This window comes from Betta splendens, chromosome 4, assembly GCF_900634795.4.
Source record: "Betta splendens chromosome 4, fBetSpl5.4, whole genome shotgun sequence".
In the NCBI taxonomy this organism is placed as follows: domain Eukaryota; kingdom Metazoa; phylum Chordata; class Actinopteri; order Anabantiformes; family Osphronemidae; genus Betta; species Betta splendens.
The window spans coordinates 2,943,914-2,968,511 of NC_040884.2; the positions used below are offsets into that span (position 1 = coordinate 2,943,914).

The following is a 24,598-nucleotide window of genomic DNA, read 5'->3' on the forward strand; positions in this document are numbered from 1 at the left end:
CTCGATGGTCGATCTTCACTGGGCTTGTATTTATTGTTAGAGTCAAAAGACAGGATTTCATCTTTATAGTATCCTTGTGATGAATAAACAGGAGACACTTAATGTGAGACAGGGATAAATACTTGGGCCCATTTTCAAACATCATGTAAAAACCTTGCATTTCCTGTTACTTAATACAAATGTTTCAATATAAAGTTGAAATAGTTAAAAATTCTTTGTGTTAATATTTTTTTTAAATTGGAATTCAGAGATCAGACATTCGCTTTGATTGACACTTTATGGCTAAAACCAGGCTGGAGTCCAGTAAATATTCAGCAAAATAAACAGTAGGTACAAAGAAACTGGACTTGTTGAATTAGAGTCTTATACATCTTAACCCTCAGAAGTGAGGACTCGCCAAAATGTCCTCGTTTTGGGAGGAAAACACACACACACACACACACACACACACACACACACACACACACACACACACACACACACACACACACACACACACACACACACACACACACACACACACACACACACACAAAATGACTTTAACCAAGTCTGATTAACTGAACTACTAAGTTTGATAACATTATAAAGGTCATAAACAATGCCAGATGCTACATTGGCTACAAACACTTTTACTTAAATCCCAATCCCTAAACCTGCTGTGTCTCATGACAGAAAATATTAAACACAGGGTGTTCAAAAAAGGGGAACTTTGAACTTTGAATGGTCCTGTTTTTCTGTGTATTTATCCAGTTTGTAAAATAAATTACCAATGAACATTCATACAGCGTTGTGTGCTCTGCGTCCTCACAGCGCAACCGCAAGTTTATTTAACCCCATTGAACTCAACTGGTGCTTTAAGCTGTAACAGCACAATATTTAAACCATGTTCAACATGAGACGACTGAACAAACATGTAAATCATTAATGAGCGTAAACCTCCAAATGTGCATTTACCGCATTGTGTTTGTCAGCTTTAACAAAATAAACATGTTTGTCCCAAAATCTGTTTTCCCTTATCCTTATTTTGATTCTAATATGAATTTTGAGGTACATGTGATGCTCTTAAATCATCATTCGTGTTCATCAGACGCAACTGGACTTGTTCTGAGTTCTTGGATCCATGTACAATCACCTGGAGTTCAGGTCTCTCCACTGCATTTTATGTAAACGTTTACTCTATATTTCAATGTAAGTCAATTTATATAATAAGTTCAACCAATAGTCCTGTTGCATCACTGGATATTTTAGTGTCTGCACTTAAAGAAAGGACCCGCACACATTAGATGCCTGAGTTTTATGTCTGAGCTGTGTTTTTGTTTTCACATACATTTTAACCGTTCTAAATGACGTTTCTTATCATAATGCACAACGTTCTCCATCAGGCTGTGGATCAGGAGGCCAGAGCGGTGTCCATGAGGTACGGTCTGGGTGGAGCAGGATGCCGAGGCGCCCTTGAGCAGAACGCTGAGGAGTCAGAGCAGCTGCAGGTCAACGCCAGCGTGCGCTCACGGCGCCGGGGACGTAGAACACCTCCACTTTGTTCCCACGGGAGCCGTGAGCTCATGCTTCAGCACGTGCAGCTGGTCTCTGGGGTGATGAAGGTCCTACGAGCAGCTCGGCAGAGAAAGCTCCCCGCTGTTACACCTCTGACGCATCGCCAGCGACCCAGCAGGTTTTCCTGTGGAACACCTGAACTCAACGACGTCATCGTGAAGGAGAAACCGGTTGTAGCTGGATTTTACACTGATGTTATTTTGTCTGATGTCGTCGTCATTCAAGATGCAGGGTTCTGCAGGAGAGGCCAACAGCATCTGGGTCAGAACGATGTGCACTGAAGAATGAAGGGCAAAGATTGCTGTGACTCACTGAGGCATCTCATGTGTCCGGTCCATTCGCCGTCCTCACAGGTTCTGTACGGTTCTCCCTCCATGGTGTAGTACGTCTGACACATGTACTCAACCTGCTCACTGTGGTTGTATTGGCTTCTAATGGAGTATCTGACGTCTCCATCTGGTAGAGGTGGTGGGGACCCACAGTCTGCCCCCTCCAACACTGTAACATTGACAGTTGTTTATGTACAGCACCAGGATCAGCATCACTCTTGCTGTAACTTATGCATCATATGTGCATAAATATGAACTTTGTTATATTTGCCCTCGTATGATTCATGAGAGAATGACTTCATAACGTGTTGACACTGGTCCCTTCCTTCTAGCCTTGTCTCAAGTCATTTGTGGTCCAGAGGCTTTTGCTGGTACGTACGTGTACAGCTTATGTCCTTCTGCTCCCAAACACCATTCTGGCATCGAATCGTTCCGTCTCCCTTCACTTTTAATCCGTGATGACACTGATAAGTAACTTGAGAGCCAGACAAGTAATTCTTTTGATAGGGAGTAGAAATGAAAGCATTTTCAACCTTAGGTGGCGCCGTGCAGGATGTGTCAGCTCCTGTAAGAAAAGACCAGGACAGGTTGATGGTACCTGCTGTGATGTTTTCACATGTAATTTCTAAAAAAAAAACGTGTTTCTGTTAATACTCTTAATCCTTTTATCTAACATCATAGGTCACATTTTATATTATAACAGAATCTCCTCAGGTGACATTTGTCTTATTACTCTGATTTATTTGCTAAGTCTGTAATTGTGCACTGTTTCTTGTTGATCTGCCTATTTACAATTGTTTCACCCATGAAACAAAGGAAACTCTCATTAATAATGATGCTTTAGAATCAGACTGTCCTCTGATTCACTTCACAGGATCTATTTAACGCTGCAGATCACAGGATACCACTGGATTGTGTGTTTAAGGCTTAAGGTTTAAGTGTCTGACTTGTGGAACAAGATGACGTCCAAGCTGCCACAGCTGCTACTTTTTGGTCATTGACAGTTTTTCCTGAGACGTACCAGGTTCAGGATCACTCTTGCTATAACTCATGCATCATAATGTGCATAATCATAAACTGTGATATTTGCCCTCATCTCGTATGATTCATGAGAGAATGACTTCATAACGTGTTGACACTGGTCCCTTCCTTCTAGCTTTGTCTCAAGTCATTTGTGGTCCAGAGGCTTTTGCTGGTACGTACGTGTACAGCTTATGTCCTTCTGCTCCCAAACACCATTCTGGCATCGAATCGTTCCGTCTCCCTTCACTTTTAATCCGTGATGACACTGATAAGTAACTTGAGAGCCAGACAAGTAATTCTTTTGATAGGGAGTAGAAACAAAAGCATTTTCAACCTTAGGTGGCGCCGTGCAGGATGTGTCAGCTCCTGTAAGAAAAGACCAGGACAGGTTGATGGTACCTGCTGTGATGTTTTAGATCTACTTCTGCAACATCCCAACCTCAATCCCAAAGTCAAACCTTGACCACATCTCTAATATAAACATTAGAATTAGATGAAATGATGCCATTAATGATTCACATTTGCAGTGAGTCAAGTCTTTAAAAAAATAATAAAGTACCTTCACAGAGTGGATCTGGGCTCCATCCACCTCTGGTGCATGTGGCCCTGGTGACGCCATGTGGTTTCTTGTAGCCCGACTCACAATAATAATCTACCATGTCGTGAATTACTGCTCTTCTCCACGGTTCAGACCATCGTCTTACGTGTGGAGCTTGTTTGAGACATATAATCTCTGGAGAAAGACAGAACTTTGTTTAATCTGAGCATCAGCAACACTGATAGTCGCATACTGTGGCCTCACATCTGTATAAACCTGTACTCATGTAACAATATAAAGTTGAATTAGCTTAACCTTTTTTGTATTAATATTATTTCAAATAGCAATTTAAAGATCAGACATTTGCTTTGATTGACACTTTATGGCTAAAACCAGGCTGGAGTCAGCATTATAATGTCGTCTAGTAAATATTAAGTAAAATGAACATTAGCTACAGATAAACTGGACTTGTTGAATTAGAGTCTTACCACCCTGTTGCAAAGATTCATCCACATTCAGCCACAGGATAAAAAGCCAAACATTAAAGAGCCTCATCATGAAGATCCAAGAGCTGGTGGATGTAGGAAAACACCTCCAAGCACAGCAGCTGCAGCTGAAGGCTGTGTCCTACAACCATCCCTCCACCTTTATTTCTCTCTCTCTCTCTCTCTCTCTCTTTCTCACACACACACACACACACACACACACACACACACACACACACACACACACACACACACACACACACACACACACACACACACACACACACATAGGCACCCATGCATGCACACTCGCAAATAGAGTGTGCATATAGTCCATTAACCCAAATTTAAATGAGCAGTTTCTTTAAAAAGAAATAATAGAAAAAATATTTATAGAAAGGCAGAACTTCAACCCAATAGAGTTCAATTTACTGCACATTATGTAACTTGGAGCCTAGTACTGAATGATTCAAACCTGCTGTGTACCATGCCGCCATTTTCAACATGAGACGACTGAACACACGTAAATCATTAATGAGAGTAGCCTCCAGATCTGCTGAGATGCATTTACCGTATTGTGTGTTCTTTTTCCCCTTTCCCTATTTTGGTTCTAAAATGAACTTTGAGGTCAAGTTCATGTACAATGAGTCATGTGTACCATCAGATTCTGTGATGACCCTGTTCTTAGACTGGAAGTGATGGACATCAGCAGCCTTATCAGTCCAGTCCAAGAAATCAAAATGAACACAAAACAACGTTGTTTAAGCAACAAACCTATTTTAATATTTACACAGAAATTAAAAACAACTAGAAAAATCATTTCGAGAAGAAATTGCACAGTGAATGCTGTAATGCTGAATGTATTGCTGAAGAATTGCTGAAAGTAGCTGCAGCGTTGAAAACAGCTGAATATATTAAAAGATCTGTTTTTTTAAACAGAGCTAAATCTGCACAATGGAAGCAAATATTTTTGAATTTTAAAATATGCAAAAAAAGAAAAAAAAGTGCATATATATTTATACTTTTATGCAAAACATATAATTTCACTTTTCACATTTTTTTTATTTATCAATCATTGCAAGGATAACCGTTTTGCACACTGTTAGGGTGCATTACCCATATGCATTGTGCATGTCCCCATTCATTCTAATGGGGAAAAAGTGGCTAAAAGCTTAATATTTCAAAAACTATATGGCACAAATAAGAAAATATATAAAAATATATCTACCTACAGCAGCTGCAGCTGAATTAAATATTTACTTTAAGTTGAGGAAAAACAAATCAAGCTATTCAAAACTATGACAAATAGCATGAGCTGGGTTCAATTATCTGGACCTGACACACATGGTGACAGCAGCACCATGTGTGTCATGGATAGATCAACAGAGCCTCATTTCCAGAAACAGCCACAGCTCTTCTACCTGTTTTAACAGTAGCAGTAATCTTGGTAAATCATCGATCTTAGTACATCCAGCTCATGTCCATCACTTCCAGTCAACAGAGTCTTTGACTGTCAAAACGTCTGGGTCACCACTGCATCAGAACACCCACTGGACCCAAGAGTAGAACCAGACACAGTTTACTTTTGGCGCAAACAACCCGAAGTTTTTTGCTATAGGTTTAACCTGAGCCACCATGAACACAGAGCAGGAGTGAAGGGATTGACCGGTTGTGCCGTTAGTAACTGTACCGTAAGTACAGAGATCAGCACAGAAGCTTCCAGTTATGAAGTGTCTGATCCCGAAGTGTTGGTTGTATGAGACAGAATGAGCAAGTTCAGAACTTATTGTTTATTAAGTAATGAATACAGTTTAACATTTACATATTAAAGGTAAATCTACAATTTAAAGGTAAAACTGCATGCCTGAACAAATTCTACATGATCTTTAACGTCATATTGATCATCAATAGTTAAACACAAAGCAAATGACTAAGGTCTATATATCTCTATATATCTATATATATCTTCTAAAAAGACAAAGTGGCCACTGACTGTGTATAGAGCTGTCTAAATAAAACAAGTCATCAGTTTTAATCAGTGTGGTTACTATTCTCCTGATCATCACAACCTGAAGTTCAATTTAGGTTTTCACAAAAAACCTGCTGTTTGCATAAATGAAATAAAGAAGCTCCTGTATGTATGTTTTGTTAACATGGAAGCAAGTCCTAATTCATATTCAGTAATGAAAACCTTTAAATGCAGGTGGGGAGGTTCACCACTCCATCAACACACTGCGGACGCATTTGCAACCTGCCGTCATGTGTTGTGCCATCAAGACACTTGAACGTGATGTGATCAAAATGTGTCATATACAACTTATCATCATCTACCCACTTAATTTTAATTTTGTGTAGGTTCATGGCATCTCTGTTGACGGTGCAGGGTCCTGCAAGACAAAACAGAGACAGTGTTTGAAGTTCTCTGTGTCCCAGCACAAACCATGCAAGTGTGAACATTAGAACCTGAACATATATATTAATGTATCAATGCAGCTCCTGGTTTGGTAACATTGATCTCCTTGTGTTTGCAGGTCTGCTCAGCCTGGGACCCGGTTTATGTCTGTAGCTTCCTGACTTTCAATATGAAATATATAGAAAGGAAACATGTAACTTACGGAGGCATCTCACGGATCCAACCCACCGACCATCCATGCAAGTTTTGACATTTTGATCATTCTCCATTTTGTAGTATGCTGGACAAACGTATGTGACCCTCTCATTAGGAGCATATGAGCGTTTAACCGTGCCCTGGATGTCTCCATCTGCCACATGTGGTGGTGGTGGACAGTGGTGAGGAGGTAGACGATCTAAAATAGCACAAACCAAGAACAAAGATGTTTGTTCCATTTAATCACCTGAAGTAACAGCTCTTTGAAAGTTTACATACAAGATCCCCTGAGTGCTGGTGTCTTGTTCTTCAGTGTGGAATCTTTGTTTTTCTAATCCTGAACTAGCGAGTACCGTTCAGCACAGGAATCAGTCTGCTGGTAACTTTTATCAATATTCAGTGGAACCAAATCTAACCAGCAAAGTCACCTGCACATGTTGGAAAGGCAGCGTTTCACGGTCCTTGTCTTAAAACAGTCACCTCTACATCACCTTTGGTTTGCTGACAGTGCAAACAAACAAATCTTATCTCTGTTCTTTGCTTATTTGTGATGATGCTGGCATTTTGTTCTACTGTTATGAATGCAGTGACTATGCATCTGACCCTTATTAAACCCAAACACACACTGGCCCCAAACCTAAGAAATGAATGTTAAGTGAAATAACTGCTCAACTGAACCCAACTCAACCCTTGTGTACTTTCACATTCTTTACCTTTACACGTAGGGAAGCTACTGCTCCACTGCCCGTCTTTTCCACATATCAGCACTGAGCTGTCTGTCAGCTGTTTCCCATCGTCGCAGCTGAATGTGAGGATGTGATCTGGAAACATGAGCTGATTGTTTCCTGGTAAACCTGTGACTCTGACGCCTCTGTCTTCAGGTGGACGTTCACAGCGCGAGGCTGGACCTAAAACCAACAGGGTCATGGAGGAACAAACAACGTCAGCATTTAATATTTGAACACCAGGTCCAATGAAGATTCACTGTTTTTTCAAATTCTGTAATTCTCATTTTCAGGAAAATGACTAACGTTTTGCAGCGATTCAATGAATAAAATGAAGGTCTGATGACAAAACACTTGAGTCCAGCTTTGCCAACACAGAGTAAATGGACTCACTGTAACACATCTCCTGGTGGACTGGCAGCCAGCCATCACTCAGACATACGTATGTGATGGTCAGACTTGATGTATAACCACTTTCACACGTGAAGTGGATCACGTCTCCCATGTGATACTCAGGTTTATTGGTGGCTTGTGAAACAGAAGCGTGAGGAACACGCGGCAGCGACGCACACGCTAACAACATGGAAACAGGACAACGAGAAAAGAAGTTACACAGAGTTTAATCACACCGTGCAAAACCAGGCACAAGGCCAGTGAACTCACAGTAGCATGATCCTGAGCGGACCTTCAACCAGCCTCCACTGCTGCACACGTATCTGGGCGTTTGATCTGACGTGAAGCCTGATTCACAGGTAAAATGTATCACATGTCCTTCGGGGTACTCGGCTTTCTTACTGCTGTCTGACACTCGGGCGTGAGGAACATCTGGGAGCACTGAACACGCTGAGAGACAAGAAATAACAAAAGAGCAGCAACTCAAAACGGTATTTGTCCACAAGTCCAAAGGCTTCTGGGAGAATGATTACCTCAGCACAGACACGTACTGTACGTCTGTTCATTTAACAAGCCCTCGTATCTATAGCCCATCCTTAGAGTTTAATTTAGGATCTCTCTTACCATTCTGTGACACAGAAAGCTCCACATTCCTGCACAGAAGAAACAGCAGCACAAAGGAAAAGTACATGTTGATTTGACCGCTGTTGGTCAGAACTGCTGTTTGTTTGGCTCAAAGTCTTCAGGACGTATTTATGGTCATCGCTGCAGAGTGATTGCAACACAGGGACATGCGCAGGTTGTGACTGCAAACATTTTAGAGTCTTGTGTTGATTTGGAACAGCGATGGTGAAGGTGAACGTCTATGACTGTACTATTAAAATGAGAAGGTAGGTTTGTGCTGTGAATCTTGTTAAGAGGTAGAAACCACAGGACCAGGGCAGCTTCAAGACGCCAAACGGAACATTACATTATCTTTTGTTAACGTTTACGCTGCCAAAGCCTAAACATTAAGTGGAAAGACTGGATTATTAGACAGCAAAAACAGCTTATTAATTGTGCAGCAGCTCTCATCATCATTTTCCCCATTGAACAATGTTGCAAAGGCATCGCTCCATTCACCATTTCAGACACATTCAACCTCTGTGTTCCCTCGAATAATTTTTTTTCACAAGCAAAAACATTTATTTTGCCTTTCATCTACTGTTGCTGTCAATGGCTGAACTGTAACAATGAAAACAGAATAAATACATTGTCTGTGTGTAGTTACCAACACGATGCTTGGACTGCGGCAGAGCTTTTTTCCACTGTTTCATAAAAGCTAAAAGCACCCGGTGGTGGAAATTTCCCATAAACAAGCAGATGAGAGAGTTGTCTTTTGTGTGATTTTTATTTAAAAAAATAAAGGAAAATAAAATTGATGGGGAAAGCAAATCAAAAACATGGATGTTGATCGTGCACATCAACAAACCAAAAACCAGCTGTGGAGATCAGTGCACACACCACGAAGGTGTGATGCAAAGAGCCACGATCCTCAAGTCGTCTCTGCCTTTTAAGCCCTTTCTCTGGCCTCAGTGGAATGTGGACCAATCAAATTGCTTGTGTCACTTCATCTCGCCGTGAGTGAGAATGTTCTTATTCTCACTTCTGCATCATCGTGTCTTGTTATCAAAAGGAAGGAACTTCAAGCTTCAAAGACGAGATGCATTGGGTTTTACAGCTTTGGGCCTGATGGGGAGTCAGATAATATGGAGCCAGAGACCGGGTGTAAAAGACAAACTCATATCATAAACTATTAGTCAGTCTAACAGAACATCAGATGTTTAAACTTGATGTACGACAGGGCGCAGGAGATTCGTTGTTTGTGTAAGAATGTTTAGTGTTGAACCTAGCCAGTCCACGTATCAGCACCGAGCTGCCAGTCAGAACCTGAGCTGATTGTTACCTGGTAAATGTGACCCTGAGGGCTCTATCTTCACGTTCGCAGCACGAGGCTGGACCACACCCTATTGGGCTGGGGTCTAAATTAAAGCAAACAGTTCCCAAAACCACAAACAACTGACTGAGACATTTGCTATTTACACCCAGTTGTATCATCCACTTCCACAAAGTGTCTGTGTGACTGTGTATGTGTGTGGTGGTCCCGTTTTCCGTCCAGGATCCGTGGATCCGCTGCCTTGGTGGTCTCTTCTGTGGGCCCCCACCAGTTGCCGCCCGGGTGCCAGGGCATATGGTCGGTCAGGCCTTGGGTCGCGACACCTGCCCTCCTGGACCTGAGGGTGCGTGGGCTCCCTGGCTGCTGGGGTTCTCCTCCGCTCGTTGGCTGGTGTAGCGGCCGAGCTCCTCCATCACCCTGGCTTTCACTAGTGGCAGTGTTCACGCACCAACGTCTGCACGCATGCACGCACGCACGCACGCACGCACGTACGCACGCACGCACGCACGCACAAACTCAACCTCTCCACCAACTGAGTGACCTTAGTGACAAAAAAACAGCAATCACCTATACTTAAGACTTAAGCTGCTGCAGTCATTAAATAGGGTGAATAAATTAATAAAAACAAGAATAGACAGATGAACTTTATATGTTTTATTAATATGCCCAGCAGGCATTTCAACGTTGAATCATAGCTGAATCAACGTCACATTAGGATTGAGTGACCTTTGGATTATGTGTTGATTTTGAAAGGTGAATCATCATTATTTCAACCATATTTTAACACTGGAGGTCGGATCTGTGCCTGCTGGGAAGTGTCGCAGCACTGAATCAAACATTGGATCAATAGTGGCTGAAACAGCTCTTTGCATTTGTCCTTTAGCACATATAGCGATGAAAACCTTTAAATGCAGGTGGGGAGGTTCATCACTCCATCAACACACTGCTGACGCATTTCCCCCCTGCCGTCATGTGTTGCTCCATCAAGACAGACGAACGTGATGTGATCAAAAGGAGTGGAATACAACTTATCATCTTCTACCCACTTAAATTTAATTTTGTGTAGGTTCATGGCATCTCTGTTGACGGTGCAGGGTCCTGCAAGACAAAACAGAGACAGTGTTTGAAGTTCTCTGTGTCCCAGCACAACACAACCATGCTGATGATCCCGCTGGTTTGTTAACATTGACCTCCTTGTGTTCGATCAGCCTAAAGTTGGACCAGGTTTGTGTCTGATATGTTATGTTATATGAAATATATAGAAGGAAAGGTGTAACTTACGGAGGCATCTCACGGCTCCTTTCCACTGACCATCGGTGCATGTTTTGACACTTTGGTCATTCTCTATTTTGTAGAATGCTGGACAAACGTATGTGACCCTCTCATTATGAGCATATGAGCGTTTAATCGTGCCCTGGATGTCTCCATCTGTCACATGTGGTGGTGGTGGACACGGACCACGAGGTACAAAAACTGAAATAACGTTAATCAAGGACAAAAGTGTAAAGTTATGTCATATTCATAACGTGGTTACGCTCTTCAGCTATTCTGATCATTTACATTTAAGTTTGCCTTAAAATATTATATTATATGTGTTCCACTGTTCCACTAAACGCACCGTGACAAGTTGGGAAAGGATGGCTCCACTCCCCACTTTCCAAACACTGACTTGTTGCAGAGCCAGAAATTGTGTAGCCTTTGTCACAGGAAAACCCTAGTTTATGCCCAGCTTTTACAGTGTTATTGGCCTCTGGTAGTCCAGTTGCTCTGAGATTAGGAGTCAGAGCATCTACTTTACAAGCAACATCTGAAAGACATCAGAAACACACCACCAAAGGTCAATTCAGACATTTACAGTCATTACAGAATATCCTGACCTGCTTCACAGGCAAAATTATTCAGTGGCTACAGAATTTACCTTCACAACTAGGGAATGGATGATCCCACTGTCCATTATTGCCACACATTAACAGTGCACTGCTGTTCAGACGTTTTCCCTCAACATCACAGCTGAATAAGAGGATTCGACCAGGAGTTATTGGTTCGTCGTTATCCAATAAACCTTTTATCGTAAGTCCCTCTTCTGCTTTTGGTGAATCACAGCTCAAAGCTGAGAAAAGACAGTGTATATAGTTTAATGCATACAGCAAATCAAAGCACCCAAAGCGCAGCCCAGCCCAGTGCTGTAGTGGAAAAGGTGCTCTCCAAAGTCATGTATTGTGTGTTTGCTTGCTTGGATCTTGGATTACATTGAGAAGAAATGTTATACACTTGCTAATGAACACAAAGAGACTCACGTTCACATACTGGAGCACGATTGGACCAGCCGTTCAACATGCAGGTGCGGGTTGTCACCTTGCTCATCATTTGATACCTGCAATGGACACAGTGAAGCCTTTAGTTTGGAAATCAACACATAAAAAAGTTGAAAAAAAATCTGTGCCTCGTTGATTTTAATCCTGATATCACACAACTATTATAATCGGAGACTAAACGATTCTAACATGAATCCTGACATCTGTCGTCTTTGCTAAATGAAGTGAGGTCAAGGTAGATCCACTTACCCCTCTTCACAGTGGTACTGGATAACTGCTCCGAAAACAAACTCATCACCCCTGACAAAATCATAACGGCCATTGGGGATTTCCTCAGGCAGCTGACACAGCTTTACTAGCGACACACACACACACACACACACACACACACACACACACACACACACACACACACACACACACACACACACACACACACACACACACACACACACACACACACACATCACTCATCTTTGTCTCCTAATGAAATGCATCTCTGCAGTCTAACGTTTAACGCGAGGCCACACTTACAGGTGCACTTTCCCTTCCGTATTGCAAACCAGCCCTCGGTGGAGCAAACGTATTTAATGGACGGGCCGGACGTGTAACCTGTCTCACAGCCGTAATAGATCACATCTCCCTGGTGGTACTGAGACTTTTTGGACTCTTCTGTTACGGAGGCATGAGGAATAACTGGTGGCACTGGACAGTCTGATAACCAGAAAAGAAGGGAACACAACACAGTTTTTTCAGCGGTTACAATCACACATGCATTAAAACAAAACTATTAACTGTATCACAGTGTTTACATGTCTCTGGATCCTGTGGCTTTAAAATGAGCATATTCCCATTCCTACAAAGCGGCTCCTACCCTGTTGTGATACAGAAATGGCCAGATTCCCCCAGAGCTGGAGAAGCAGAAGGGTCACAGACGAACGCATCGCAGGCAGCAGCGCCGACAGACCAGCGTCCAACTGAGGCTCTGCTCCTCCACAGACCTGTTTTCTGCGCCGTCCTCCCCAGTCGCAGACCCGAGGAGGCGCCGAGGGTCACAGCTGGGCCTGCCCAGCGCCATTGCACAAGTCTGTGTGAGCAGAGGGCAGATGTCCAAACACAGAGGCCTGATCTGTTGACACGACCTTCACAGCGAGAGCATCTGTTTGCACTGACCATCGATTCATAGGCTTTTTATGAGGGAACATTCAGTATCGGATTACATGAACTCATAACAGGCTGAGGGACAGGAAAGGAACAACATGACTTCTCTAATAAAGTACATTTGACTTGACAGGTTGGTAAGAACTTAAAGCTAAAGCTGATGCCATTCCTATGAAAATCTAATTTATTATTAGTTATTAACTAGTGATCTGATGTGATTTACTTTTGGCTCTTTATAACAAAGTCCAATTGAAAATAATAATTTAGGGCATTTCACAGTCAGTCCTTGTTTGTTTATACATGGCCCTTGCTTATTTGTGCTCTAATGATTTACACTTTGAATTCCATTGAACAAGCAAAGGTCCAACTGTGATCGCCTCCCCTTTAACATGTCACTCCCTTGTTTTCTATCCACCACACTGACCTCACAAGCCCTTGCAACCTACACAAAGGAGAAAAAGCCCATTTGGTAGCGATGGGAAGTTTGGCTCTTTTCTTATCTATGTATCTATAATTAATGTCCTCAGTGAAAGCTGGCATTGAAAAAAGGCCGATGCCTCAGCTTAGATGATCCGATTTCTTCTCTCGATGAGTATCTGCCCTGTTTTTGCGTTGCTGACCAATCAAAACAAAGTTCTGCCTTGAGCAGGAAAAACATCAGCTCTTAGAGCAGATTCTTTTGCTCATGACACATCACTACCATTAAGTCCAGTGCAAACTTTATGTCCAGTAAGTGTGTGTAAGTTAGTTTAACCTTGACACAACTTAGTAATTTATATTGACAAGCCATTTTCCCAAAAGAAACCACAGTTATCAACTGAAATGTCTTGTTTTTACAGCGCATATTTATGTTTACAGTACAGTAAAATGCACCAACCTCCTCAGTTTGGGAGAAACATCTGAACTCAGGCACGTACGAGCCACCAGGACTCCTTTGCTCTCAGTGTGACCATTTAAAACCAATGCACCAACACGTTTATCCTTGGTTGCATTGATTACTTAATTCATTAATTAATTCACAAACACAATGCTCACAGAACAGAGTTCTGTGAGCATTGTGTAGAGTCTGATTATTTGGCCTAGTACGTGTATTAGACTGTTTACAGAAAATGTCTCCTCCACTAAGTTTGGTTTCATCTTAAAAGAATGGACTGGAACTTCGTTTGTCATTGCACAGGTACAACGAAATTACGGGTTCACCCAGCAACAGTTCACAGTACGGTTATAGGTTTTACTATAATGTATGAAAACACCAAACATAGCTTTTGCAGTAACTGTTTTTATTCAATAAGCCAAAGCTTCATAATATCAGATCACATTGCTTTATTAGTTGCTATAGGTTATACAGCACCTTTCAGAATTACATGATATAAACTCAGAGTGAATAATATGCGTAGCAGCGCTGATGCTCTCACAAACGGCAGAACAAACATTTTGTTTTTTATCAGGCATTTTCACTGAGCCGTCATTGAATCATTGCTCTGTGGGACCTGTGGGACTTGTGGGACCTGTGGGACCTGAGGGACCTGTGGGATCTGTGGGACCTGTGGGAGAAAAATCCTGAAGTAAGAACAATTATGACAGACCTAATATTATAGTTTTTACAGTCTTATCTACAGTATTACCTATCGAGTGTCTGTGCCACTGAAACTGTTATATAAAAAGTATTTATTAACCCCATCAGTATATTTTGTTATGGTTAACCTTCTTTCTAAAGCTGGACTAATTTGTGCAATAACTGCTTTTAGAGCCACATTCTGTACCTTTACACTTCATTTTTGTCTCCGGTTCCTTCCACTGTCCATTTTCGCATTCAACTGTGTTCTGTCCTTCCTGCGTATAATCCTTCCGGCACTCATAGGTTATAATGGAGCCAGGCCGGTACTCCTTCACATACGGACCTCGCACAGCCGCGTTTTCCACTCTAGGTGGTGCTTGGCAGAACTTGTTGGCTTTGAAGGATTTGAAAACATCGCTTTTTGGTCAATTAGATGAAATATTTAAATTAGTTTAAATTAGATGAAATGTCACCATGAATGACTCACGTTTGCAGATGTCTTTGAGAATCTTGTTCCATTTTCCGTTTTGACAAGTTAACTCTTTAATCTCAGAGGTGTAATCTGCATCACAAGTGATCCGAATGCGCCTCTTGTCTGCATAGAAACCTGTGACAGGGACTCCAGGTGTCACTTGTGCGTTAGGAATTTCAGGAGGTTGGCAGCCTGTCTTGACTGAAATGGATAAAATAGTATATTTTAATAATTAGTTTTTATTGCTCCAGCACCAGGATAATACAAATGTCTCAGTCAATCTGAGGCAGTTTCACACAGTAGATAATGTCAAAGCATTGAACTGGATGCAGGACATTACGTTACCGATGCACTGATGAAGTCCAACCCACTCTTTTCCGTTGCATTTGGCCTCACCCCACCATCCTCTCCTCAAAGGCTTGAAGCCCTCGTTGCAGCTGTAGTAAACGGTGTCGTTGAAGGGACCGACTACGAACCCGTTGGGAACTTCAGCCTTTGGACATTTTATAGCTATGAACAGAGAAAAGGTTGCGTCCACACTGTTCAAAGATACAACATGTTCATGCTGGTGCGTGAGGCGGCGCTTTGGATCCTCAGATGGAGCCTCCTATCGTTGCTGAAGGTCACAGTGGAAACGATGGCACTGGGTAATAACTGGAACCTAGATGGTTAATTTACATCACTAGAGCCGTTACACCAGTAACAGATGCGTCAGCCTCTACTGTGTCGCATCAGTGTGTTGTGATTCCTACCTGAACACTTTGACTCTCCATCCCAACCGCCTTTTGTGCAGGTTAGAGTGTAACGCTGCCCTCCTTTCTTACAGACATACTCAGCCTGTTCACCATAGTTGTAGGCTGATTTAGGGTTTATAATGTCAGCAGCTGGATCATTATGTCTGTTGCAGGTTGATGCTGGAGAGAAAAACAACAACATAGAACTCTCTTGAATCAGCTTCTCTTAAGTGATGTAAGAAAAAAGTCATTCCATGCTGTTCTAGTGACATGGGTCTATTTTCCTGTTGGGTTTGTACTTATGCTAAATAAAACATGACTAGCATCATACTATGAAAGACATGGATCAACGTTTTATTCCTAATATATAACATTTATACATATTTCACTTCCTGACTGACTGTTATGTGGTGAATGTACCTGGACATGAATGTCCTGAAGTTACGTCCCAACCGTTTTCTCCACAGGTCACAGTGTAACGCTGCTGGTCTTTCTTACAGATATAATGAAGCTGGTCGTTGTGCTTGTACCTTGATCCTAGTTTAGGGCTTTCAATGTCTGCATATGGATCGACTCGATTGTCACATGTAATCTCTAAAAAAAAAATAAAAGATTATTTTTCTGTTGATACTTTTAATCTAGGATCATGGATCATATTTTATAACAGAATGTCTTCCGGTGACATCTGTCGTTCTACTCTACTACTGATTTATTTGTACAGTACATCTGCCCATTTACAAATGTTTCACCCACAGAACAGAACGAGCTCTCATTGATAATGATGCTTTAGAATCAGACCATCCTCCGATTCACTTCACAGGATCTATTTAACGCTGCAGATTATAGGATCCCACTAGATTGTGTGTTTAAAGCCTCAGTGTCTGACATGTAGAACAAGGTGACGTCTAAACTGCCACAGCTGCTACTTCACTGTGTTGTCGACTAGACAGAGCTTAGAAATCAAATACATCTAATAACACAGGACCTCCACTTTCTCACTCATCTTACTCTGAATCTGTTTCTGATGACTGAAGCTACAGGCTGGTTCATCACTGCTGTGCTTCTATTTATGACCCTATACAGACAAACTGATCAAAGTGGTTTTAGTGAGAAGAGAGGCGACTCCAGGAATTGAGCTACCAACCCCACTGTTGCCTGCTGAGCAACAGCCTCTCTAGAAACCATGTGTTTTCCTTCAGGCCTTACCAACACATTGTTTGTTTCCACTCCAGCCATTTTCTGTACAGGTTAAAGAAAACGTTCCCTTAAATCCGTTCTTGCAGACATAATTAGCTCGTTGTCCGTCTGTGTATTGCTGTTGACGGTTGATGAGGTCTGTGTTGGGGATTTCATGTAGGGGACATCTGATTTCTGAAAAACAGCAGCGACACTCATTTGTAAACTGTGTAAGTTCAGTTTTTTCCCACCTTTTCATTTTCACAGCAAGTAAAAGGTTTGTTTTATGAATCACTACTTTTCTTCAAGTGAACCTTTTAACAGCTACATGTATTTGTATTGTAGTAGTTTAACACTGGTACCTGTGTGTTTAATTATCTCTGTGTGATTATTTACACTATAGGTCTGTATATTATAAATATATTTACTGTAGCTCAGGACAGATTAAAGAATGTACCTTCACAGAGTGGATCTGGTCTCCATCCACCTCTGGTGCACGTGGCCCTGGTGAAACCATCTGGTTTCTTGTAGCCGGACTCACAATAATAATTTACCGTGTTATAAATCTGTGCTTTCCAATAGTTGGACCAGGAGTACACGTGTGGAGCTTGTTTGAGACATATAACCTCTGGAGAAAGACAGAACTTTGTTTTAATCTCCATAAACACTGATAATTACATACTGTGACCTCCCATCTGTGTGAAGCACATGGATGTTTGTACCTCGGCAAACTGGTTGTATTTCCCACTCTCCATCTTTTTTACATAAGACGTCTGCTGTTTCAACCTGACGGTCAGTGATCCCGTACCTGTCTCCACACCTCACTGTTACACTGTCACCAGGTAGAAACAGATTTGTGTACTCAGGTGTATAACTGGTTCCCTCGAGTGGTGGTAATTTCAGTTTACATTTTATTACTGTTGTTAATGGGAATAAAAAACACATGAATGAATTAGTTAGTTAATCTGTAGCAGTAATCAATGAACAGAAGTGCATCAGTGGGTTTGAGCCTACGTTCACATCCAGGTGTGGGGCTCCAGTCGGCTCTCTGTCCTGTTTTCAAGCATCTCGATGGTCGATCTTCACTGGGCTTGTATTTATCATTACAATCAAAAGGCAGGACTTCATCTTCATAGTATTCTTGTTTATTTTCACTCACAAAACCATTTGAAATCATAGGTACTTTACACTTCACAGCTGTTTGAGAAAGTGACAGAAGCGTGAACACATTTCCAACATTTGTTGATGAAAAGGCACAAAGAACCAGCAGACCCCCGTCTCTACCTGTGCATGTTGGGGGTTGGCCGCTCCATTGTCCAGTCTCATCACAGTAAACCTCCTTTGGCCCTTCCAGGATTTCTTTGCTGGACTTGCAGCTAAAGCGAACCACATTTCCAAAGGTGGCTTCGTCTGTGTCCCCGAACACCTGAACATTGTTTCCTACAGGAATCGGCGGGCACTGGGATGCTGGAAAGAGAAACACGATGAACAGTGTGTGTGTGTGTGTGTGTGTGTGTGTGTGTGTGTGTGTGTGTGTGTGTGGCATCGCTCCCCACCTTCACAGACAGGAACAACACCATCCCAGCCATCTGCCATGCAGGTCCGGAAGTTTCTCCGGCTGATCATTTGATACCTGAGCACGATATGACACAAAGTCAATGTACAGTAACAGGACCCACTTTCATTTTCATCATAGTTTTCAGAGTTGAGGATTTCAACTATATAATTTGACCAAAGGTACGTTGGCTTTGCTGTGATAAAGATCAATAGACAACTTGTCCAGACACTGAAACACAATTTCTGGAAGAATAAGACCAAATCTGGCAACATAGGACTTGGCATGATGCCAAAGTCCCTAACCCTCATTAGAAGAAGGCAGATTTGTGCGGACTGGACCAGTGAGTTAATGCCGGTGACTGCAGACTGTGATTATATGATGAAATCCATACCCTTTGTGGCAGGTGTACACAACTTTTGACCCAAAGACAAAGTCATCTCCCTGCTCCAGCCGGAAATCTGCAAACTGCGCATCGCCGGGATGACCACACTGTTTGGCTGAAATTTGAAAGATTAACAAATTTAACAGTATAAATACATCATGACACGTACAGCGTGTACACAAGCAGATAAGACAATGTGACAGATTCAGACAAGCGACATTGAAACCTACGTTCACATTTAGTCCCTTTGGGAAGCCAATTTCCCTCGACGCACATGATTCTGAAATAACCACTGTAGCCAATGTTGCAGTTCACCCTTACTAGTTTTCCAGCAGGATACTGGTCGTCCAAGCCGCTGACATCAAAGTTTGAATCATACAAGCTGCTCTTTATAAACTTTTCTCGGGTACATTCTGTGGGAGAGCAAAAAACAGGGGAAGTCTGACTAAAATACCAATGATATAGAGAAACACTGGAGACTGGTCCTACCTTGACTTTTCACAAAGGTCAGTGTACACGTCCACAGAAGCAGGACACAGCTTCCAGTTAGAATGTGCATCTTATCTTCATTACAGTATTCCACCGACGAGAAGCAGGAGCTGGAGGACTGAAACCCTGTTATACACAGGGAGAGCACAAAAACGTGTTGCACAATGATTTACACAACTTTGTTCCAGCCTCCAAAACTAATCTGGGGCTCGCAGGGAACGAAATCCTGAGGAAGTAACCACACACACACACACACACACACACACACACACACACACACACACACACACACACACACACACACACACACACACACACACACACACACACACACACAGGTTCCTCTATTCTTCTACACAAATAAATTTATACTGCTGTAAAAGTTAAACCACAAAATACGAGAATTACAGGAATAAAGAAAAACATCATGAGTTCATTCTCTGCTTTAATGGTTTCATCACCCTGTGCAAATCAGCCGATGCAATGTTTGTCATTCATGATGAATGAAGTGCTTTCCTGTAAAGGTTTATTTGTTTCTTGCTTTCCTGGTAATCATTTGTAGCAATCAGTTATGCAAACAAACAAAGTCCGGTCCGAGTCAGCTGTAATTTGTCTCATTTGCTAAAGCCTGGTGCAGGGCTGCAGCTAAGGCGTGATCAGCTACTGTATAAAAAGGAAAGAAAACGGATAGTTTGACACAGTTTGCTTTAAAAAATTAAAGCTGTTTCCTGTGGAGGCAAAGCAAAAAAAACAAAAACATCTGGGAATCAAACAGTGCAGATTCCAGCTTCAGCTTGGAAGCAGTAACTTAACACTGGCGTTTTCTTCATTCTGCCGTAGTGTGTCTGAAACCTGGCACAAACCCAGAGGACAGACAATTAAAAGCTTTGCACTGACACTGTATGAGAATTTCATGACCTGACAAAAAATAGGATGCCATTTAAACTTGGCTAAATATGTTGAGTTATGTGCTGAGCTTTAATCCATCCCTGAGTTTGTTCAGTGAACAGCAAAGGTTCTGGTTGTTGACTCTGCAGCCTGTGCCTCCACTTTAAACCTTGGCCCTGGCTGCACACCCGACAACCCCCCGTCCAACGGCCTGACCTTAATAAAAGAACTGTGTTAATGTCGGCTTTGTTGCTTCTTGTACTTTGTGCAAGTGCTTAGGAATGAATAAATTACTGATTGAAAGAATCTAACAAACAGCATCAAGTTGTGTAATAGTGAAGGTTTCAATGTGTGAAGCTGCAAAGCACAAGCGCAAGCTGCAAATTCAAATGGTAAATGGTCTGTATTTATATAGCGCCTTATCCACCCCCGCTTTACACTTCACCCATTCACATTCACATTCACACATTCATGCAGCCCAGCTCTTTGCTGATGTCAAGACAAATATCTTGTTGAAACTGTTCTGCATTCCACCTTGTGTGTCACTTATGTCATATGATGAGCAGTACAGACTATAGACTCCAGGACAAACAAGCACTCAATCATATTTATCCACAAGTCACTGACCCCTCACTCAATATCAAAGCTCAGTTAAAGCTCCTGACACGAACAAATGACCAAACACAGCAATATAATTATTGTTGTAACTATTATTATGAAGAGTCAAACTATCTGCCAGTGTTTAATTTCACCCAAACACATCCGAATCTACAATCTGTTCTATGAGTTGCCTGACAGCGCCCTCCTAAGGTTCTGGACTGGCGTTACATTCTAGACTGGGGTTTAGAATGAGCAACATTGAGTTAAGAACACAACACGCTCTAGAAGAAGCAAAACATCTTCAATCTGAAGTCATTGCCTTAAAGAGACGGGAGAGAGTGACATGGTGAACGCATCATTGGATCATGGTCAGCAGGAAAACCATGCACTACTTTGTTTGGTACAGAATGCACCAAGTAACCAAATAAACCTAAGTCTCTAATTTTTGAAGGTTTGCTGAGAATAACTGAGACAGAGCTTTGTATTTTGTTACTAATTTCAAGAATGAACATCTTGAACCTGAGAGACAGTTTTTGACAGCTCTGGTTTGATGAGCCATGTGTTCCATATTTCTCCTCTAGAGAGCAGAAGCGATCCATAAGGGGGCTGGAGGGTGTGTTAGAGAGAGAGAGAGAGAGAGAGAGAGAGAGAGAGAGACAGAGAGAGAGAGAGAGAGAGAGAGACAGACAGACAGAAAGAGAAAGAGACAGACAGACAGAGAGAGAGAGAGAGAGAGAGAGGGAGAGAGAGAGAGAGAGAGAGAGAGAGAGAGAGAGACAGAGAGAGAGAGAGAGACAGACAGACAGAAAGAGAAAGAGACAGACAGACAGAGAGAGAGAGAGAGAGAGAGAGAGAGAGAGAAAGGCGGGGGAGATTTAAAGGCAACTAAATAAAAAAATACAAGAAGCAACCTTAATATTTTAAATTAGAGATTTTCTATTATCCAGACATGGTTGGATGGTAATAAAAATGGAGGCCGGGTTCTTTTATTACTTCCACTAACTCTGTTATCGACCTGATTTTTCCTCTTTGTTGGTTTTGGCTGCATGTTAAGGAGAAAACAATGGCTGCTCACTGACCTTTACAATGTTTGTGCTTTTGATGGAGCAACTCATTTAGGTCCAAATATTCATAGCGACGCTGAGCTCAGGCTGTTGAGCCCGTTTCTGCTGTTGCTGGACCGCTTTTACTAACATAATCTAAACGTCATCTGTGCCAATGAAAGCCTTTGTTTCATAAATGCCTGAACAGATTCTGGGTGCGTTGCATGGATTACGTCTTCATGGGCCTGCAGCCGAAGCCAACGCTGCAATGCTCCCACTGAGCGGAGCATCTTAATGCATGTGTTTAAGGTTGCTGCTGAAGCAGTGAGTGCGTTGTCTTTGGCTGCTCAGATAATCCCAGCCTGTTTATTCAAGAGGATGAGCATGAATGTTTAAGCCCACAGCAAACAAACAGCCGAGCCCTCCCCACGGATTCCAGCTTAATGCTAATGATATACAGTGAGCAGGATTTCTCTTTTCCATGGGTTAATGAACCGGATGTCTTTCAGCTGAGGGATACGTTTCCTTTGCAGCACTGAGGTGTCCAAACGACGCATCGCTGCCATGAGCTCAGTCTTCGCTGTCGTTGGCTTCATGCAGTCCACTCATTCAGGCTCCTCTCCAACTTTGATCCCTGTGATTCTTACAGACTCCTGTTAAAACGCGTGGCTTAATGAATCGAAATGGATTTACCTCCTCTCTAAGGCTTGAAGTGATGCAGCTCAGCTGTTGCTGAACCAAATGAGAAGTGATGACGAGTGATGTAACAGGAGGTTGCTCAGAACCAGAAAGTCTCAGAACCTTGTTTTAAAAAGCCCAAACGTGGCCCATTGAGGCTCAGGGACCCAACAACTGTAAACAATAAGGCGTAAAGAGGCCTAAGCTTCACTGACTCCATTATACATCTGACATTGCAGTATATATGCAATAATAATATGTTGAATTCATTACAAACCCTGCTTTGTAAAACGCATAACGTACTACAGTAACTTAATCAATAGTAATACGTTGTTAGTATTTCCTGCATGCTGCTCTTTTCTGGTTAATATTGTGATTATACTGCAATGATCATTAGTGGCCGGGAATTAGTCTTCATTTTTTTATTCTGTCGCTATAAAGGCAGATGTTTTCCAGTTGTTTGGGAAAAATACATTTCTGTGTATTAGTCGGTAGTGCCTTAACAAAAAAGACATTTACAGCTTGATTTACAACGTTAGGGCAGAAACCAGATGTGTGTGTTGATATAAAGAGAACAACTGTTCCCTTTAAATACAGAAAGCAGCAGTTCAGTGGATTATAGACGATAAAGAGCTGCTGCTGCAGTGGCTGCTTCTGAATAAACCTGCAGGAGAAGCAGTCAAAATGTTAAGAGGTTAAATGTGGTCTAAAAATACTTGAAACGTTTCTACAAAACCTCTAATCAGTCAAAGCAGAGTCGGTATCTGTCTGTGTTTTCTGCTCCGTCAGCAGAGGAGGAGCCGAAAAGCTCGTCGAGCTCCCGGCTCTCAGTCTCCAGAAATGATTCAACGGCGTCCTGCCGCCAGCTGATGTAACCAGATGGAGTGATGCGTTCACGGACGCAAATCCAGCTGCAAACTCCTGAAAAAGGCTCAAAGGTGGCCAGAGGCTGGAGCCTGTAAACGGATGCTGGTTGGTTAAAACCCGGCACCAAAACCTTTTTCTGTGTAAAGACACTAACTACATTTACACAACAGACACAAATATGGAATAAATTATGGACGATAACAATCTCAGTGTCAGTTCTAATCCCCAGGAGGAGGAAGGTTCAGGACCTTTGCAGTCTGAGCTGGGTTTGAGCTGATAGTGGATATAGACACGATCTGCAACGCCATATTTCAATTTGAGGATGCTGACGGCTCCGCATCTCAAACAGCAGACTAATTTAGTTCAAGCCTAAACCTAATCCTCAGTACAGTCAATTAACTTTAATTCCTCAGCGACGGGGTTTTCCTGTGGTCGAATAACCTCCGTAATAGCTCTTCATTAGTTCAGAGAGGACTGAAAGGGAGTGAAAGGGTGGCTGTGTGTGATTCTCCCACAGAGCTTAATAATGTTGCCCCGATTCGTGTGATGAATGCCTCTTACATGTCCGTAAGAAACACTTGTCACTTACTTTAGGACCGCAGCTTTGTCACCGACTTGGGAAATTGCACTCAGTGGATTTATGTGCACAGGAAATTGTGTTTAATGACCGTGGAGTAACGTGCATGCAATATGTGAAATTAGGGGTTCATTTTTTTCTCCCCAGCAGTTAGTTGGTGAAAAAGTGAAGTAAAACGCAGTGAAGCCAATGAAATGCCACTATGCAGACAGACCATCGCTGATCAGTCCAATCAATGAAAATAATCCTGAGGTACAGCTGCTGGAAAAAGCACTTTCATTAGTTATAAATTAACCAAAAACCTTAAATAAAACCATATTCATTGGTTTAAAAATAATGAATATCAAGCTGTGCATTGGCTGCAATGCAGGACAGCAGCTCAACCAGGCTGGTGTCACAGCAGATAAACAATAAGAACTGAGCAGACCAAGCTTCACTATTACACAACCGGCTTTTAGACTCTAATAATTATTAATTGCATTCATTTATTTCTATCTTCATTATTT

General features: G+C 42.1%; 1 protein-coding gene across 1 annotated transcript; it reads right to left on the minus strand.

The window, feature by feature from the left end:
• Positions 1-733: 733 nt before the first annotated feature.
• On the minus strand, positions 734-19,601 carry LOC114854762 (complement factor H-like). Its single transcript, XM_055508628.1, has 34 exons — positions 19,440-19,601; positions 19,181-19,363; positions 18,960-19,065; positions 18,567-18,643; positions 18,295-18,477; positions 18,025-18,207; positions 17,733-17,927; positions 17,468-17,638; positions 17,041-17,205; positions 16,255-16,428; positions 15,853-16,014; positions 15,446-15,610; positions 15,116-15,301; positions 14,834-15,022; positions 12,784-12,963; positions 12,444-12,623; positions 12,159-12,264; positions 11,892-11,968; positions 11,513-11,704; positions 11,213-11,401; positions 10,876-11,067; positions 10,501-10,692; positions 8,283-8,390; positions 7,929-8,108; positions 7,659-7,838; positions 7,254-7,448; positions 6,548-6,739; positions 6,129-6,319; positions 3,936-4,074; positions 3,469-3,642; positions 3,090-3,275; positions 2,266-2,451; positions 1,870-2,055; positions 734-1,792 (listed from the first exon to the last, which is right to left on the minus strand). The coding sequence occupies exons 1-34, from the start codon at positions 19,507-19,509 to the stop codon at positions 1,608-1,610; spliced, it is 5,619 nt and encodes a 1,872-aa protein (XP_055364603.1). The 5' UTR covers positions 19,510-19,601; the 3' UTR covers positions 734-1,607.
• Positions 19,602-24,598: the final 4,997 nt, after the last annotated feature.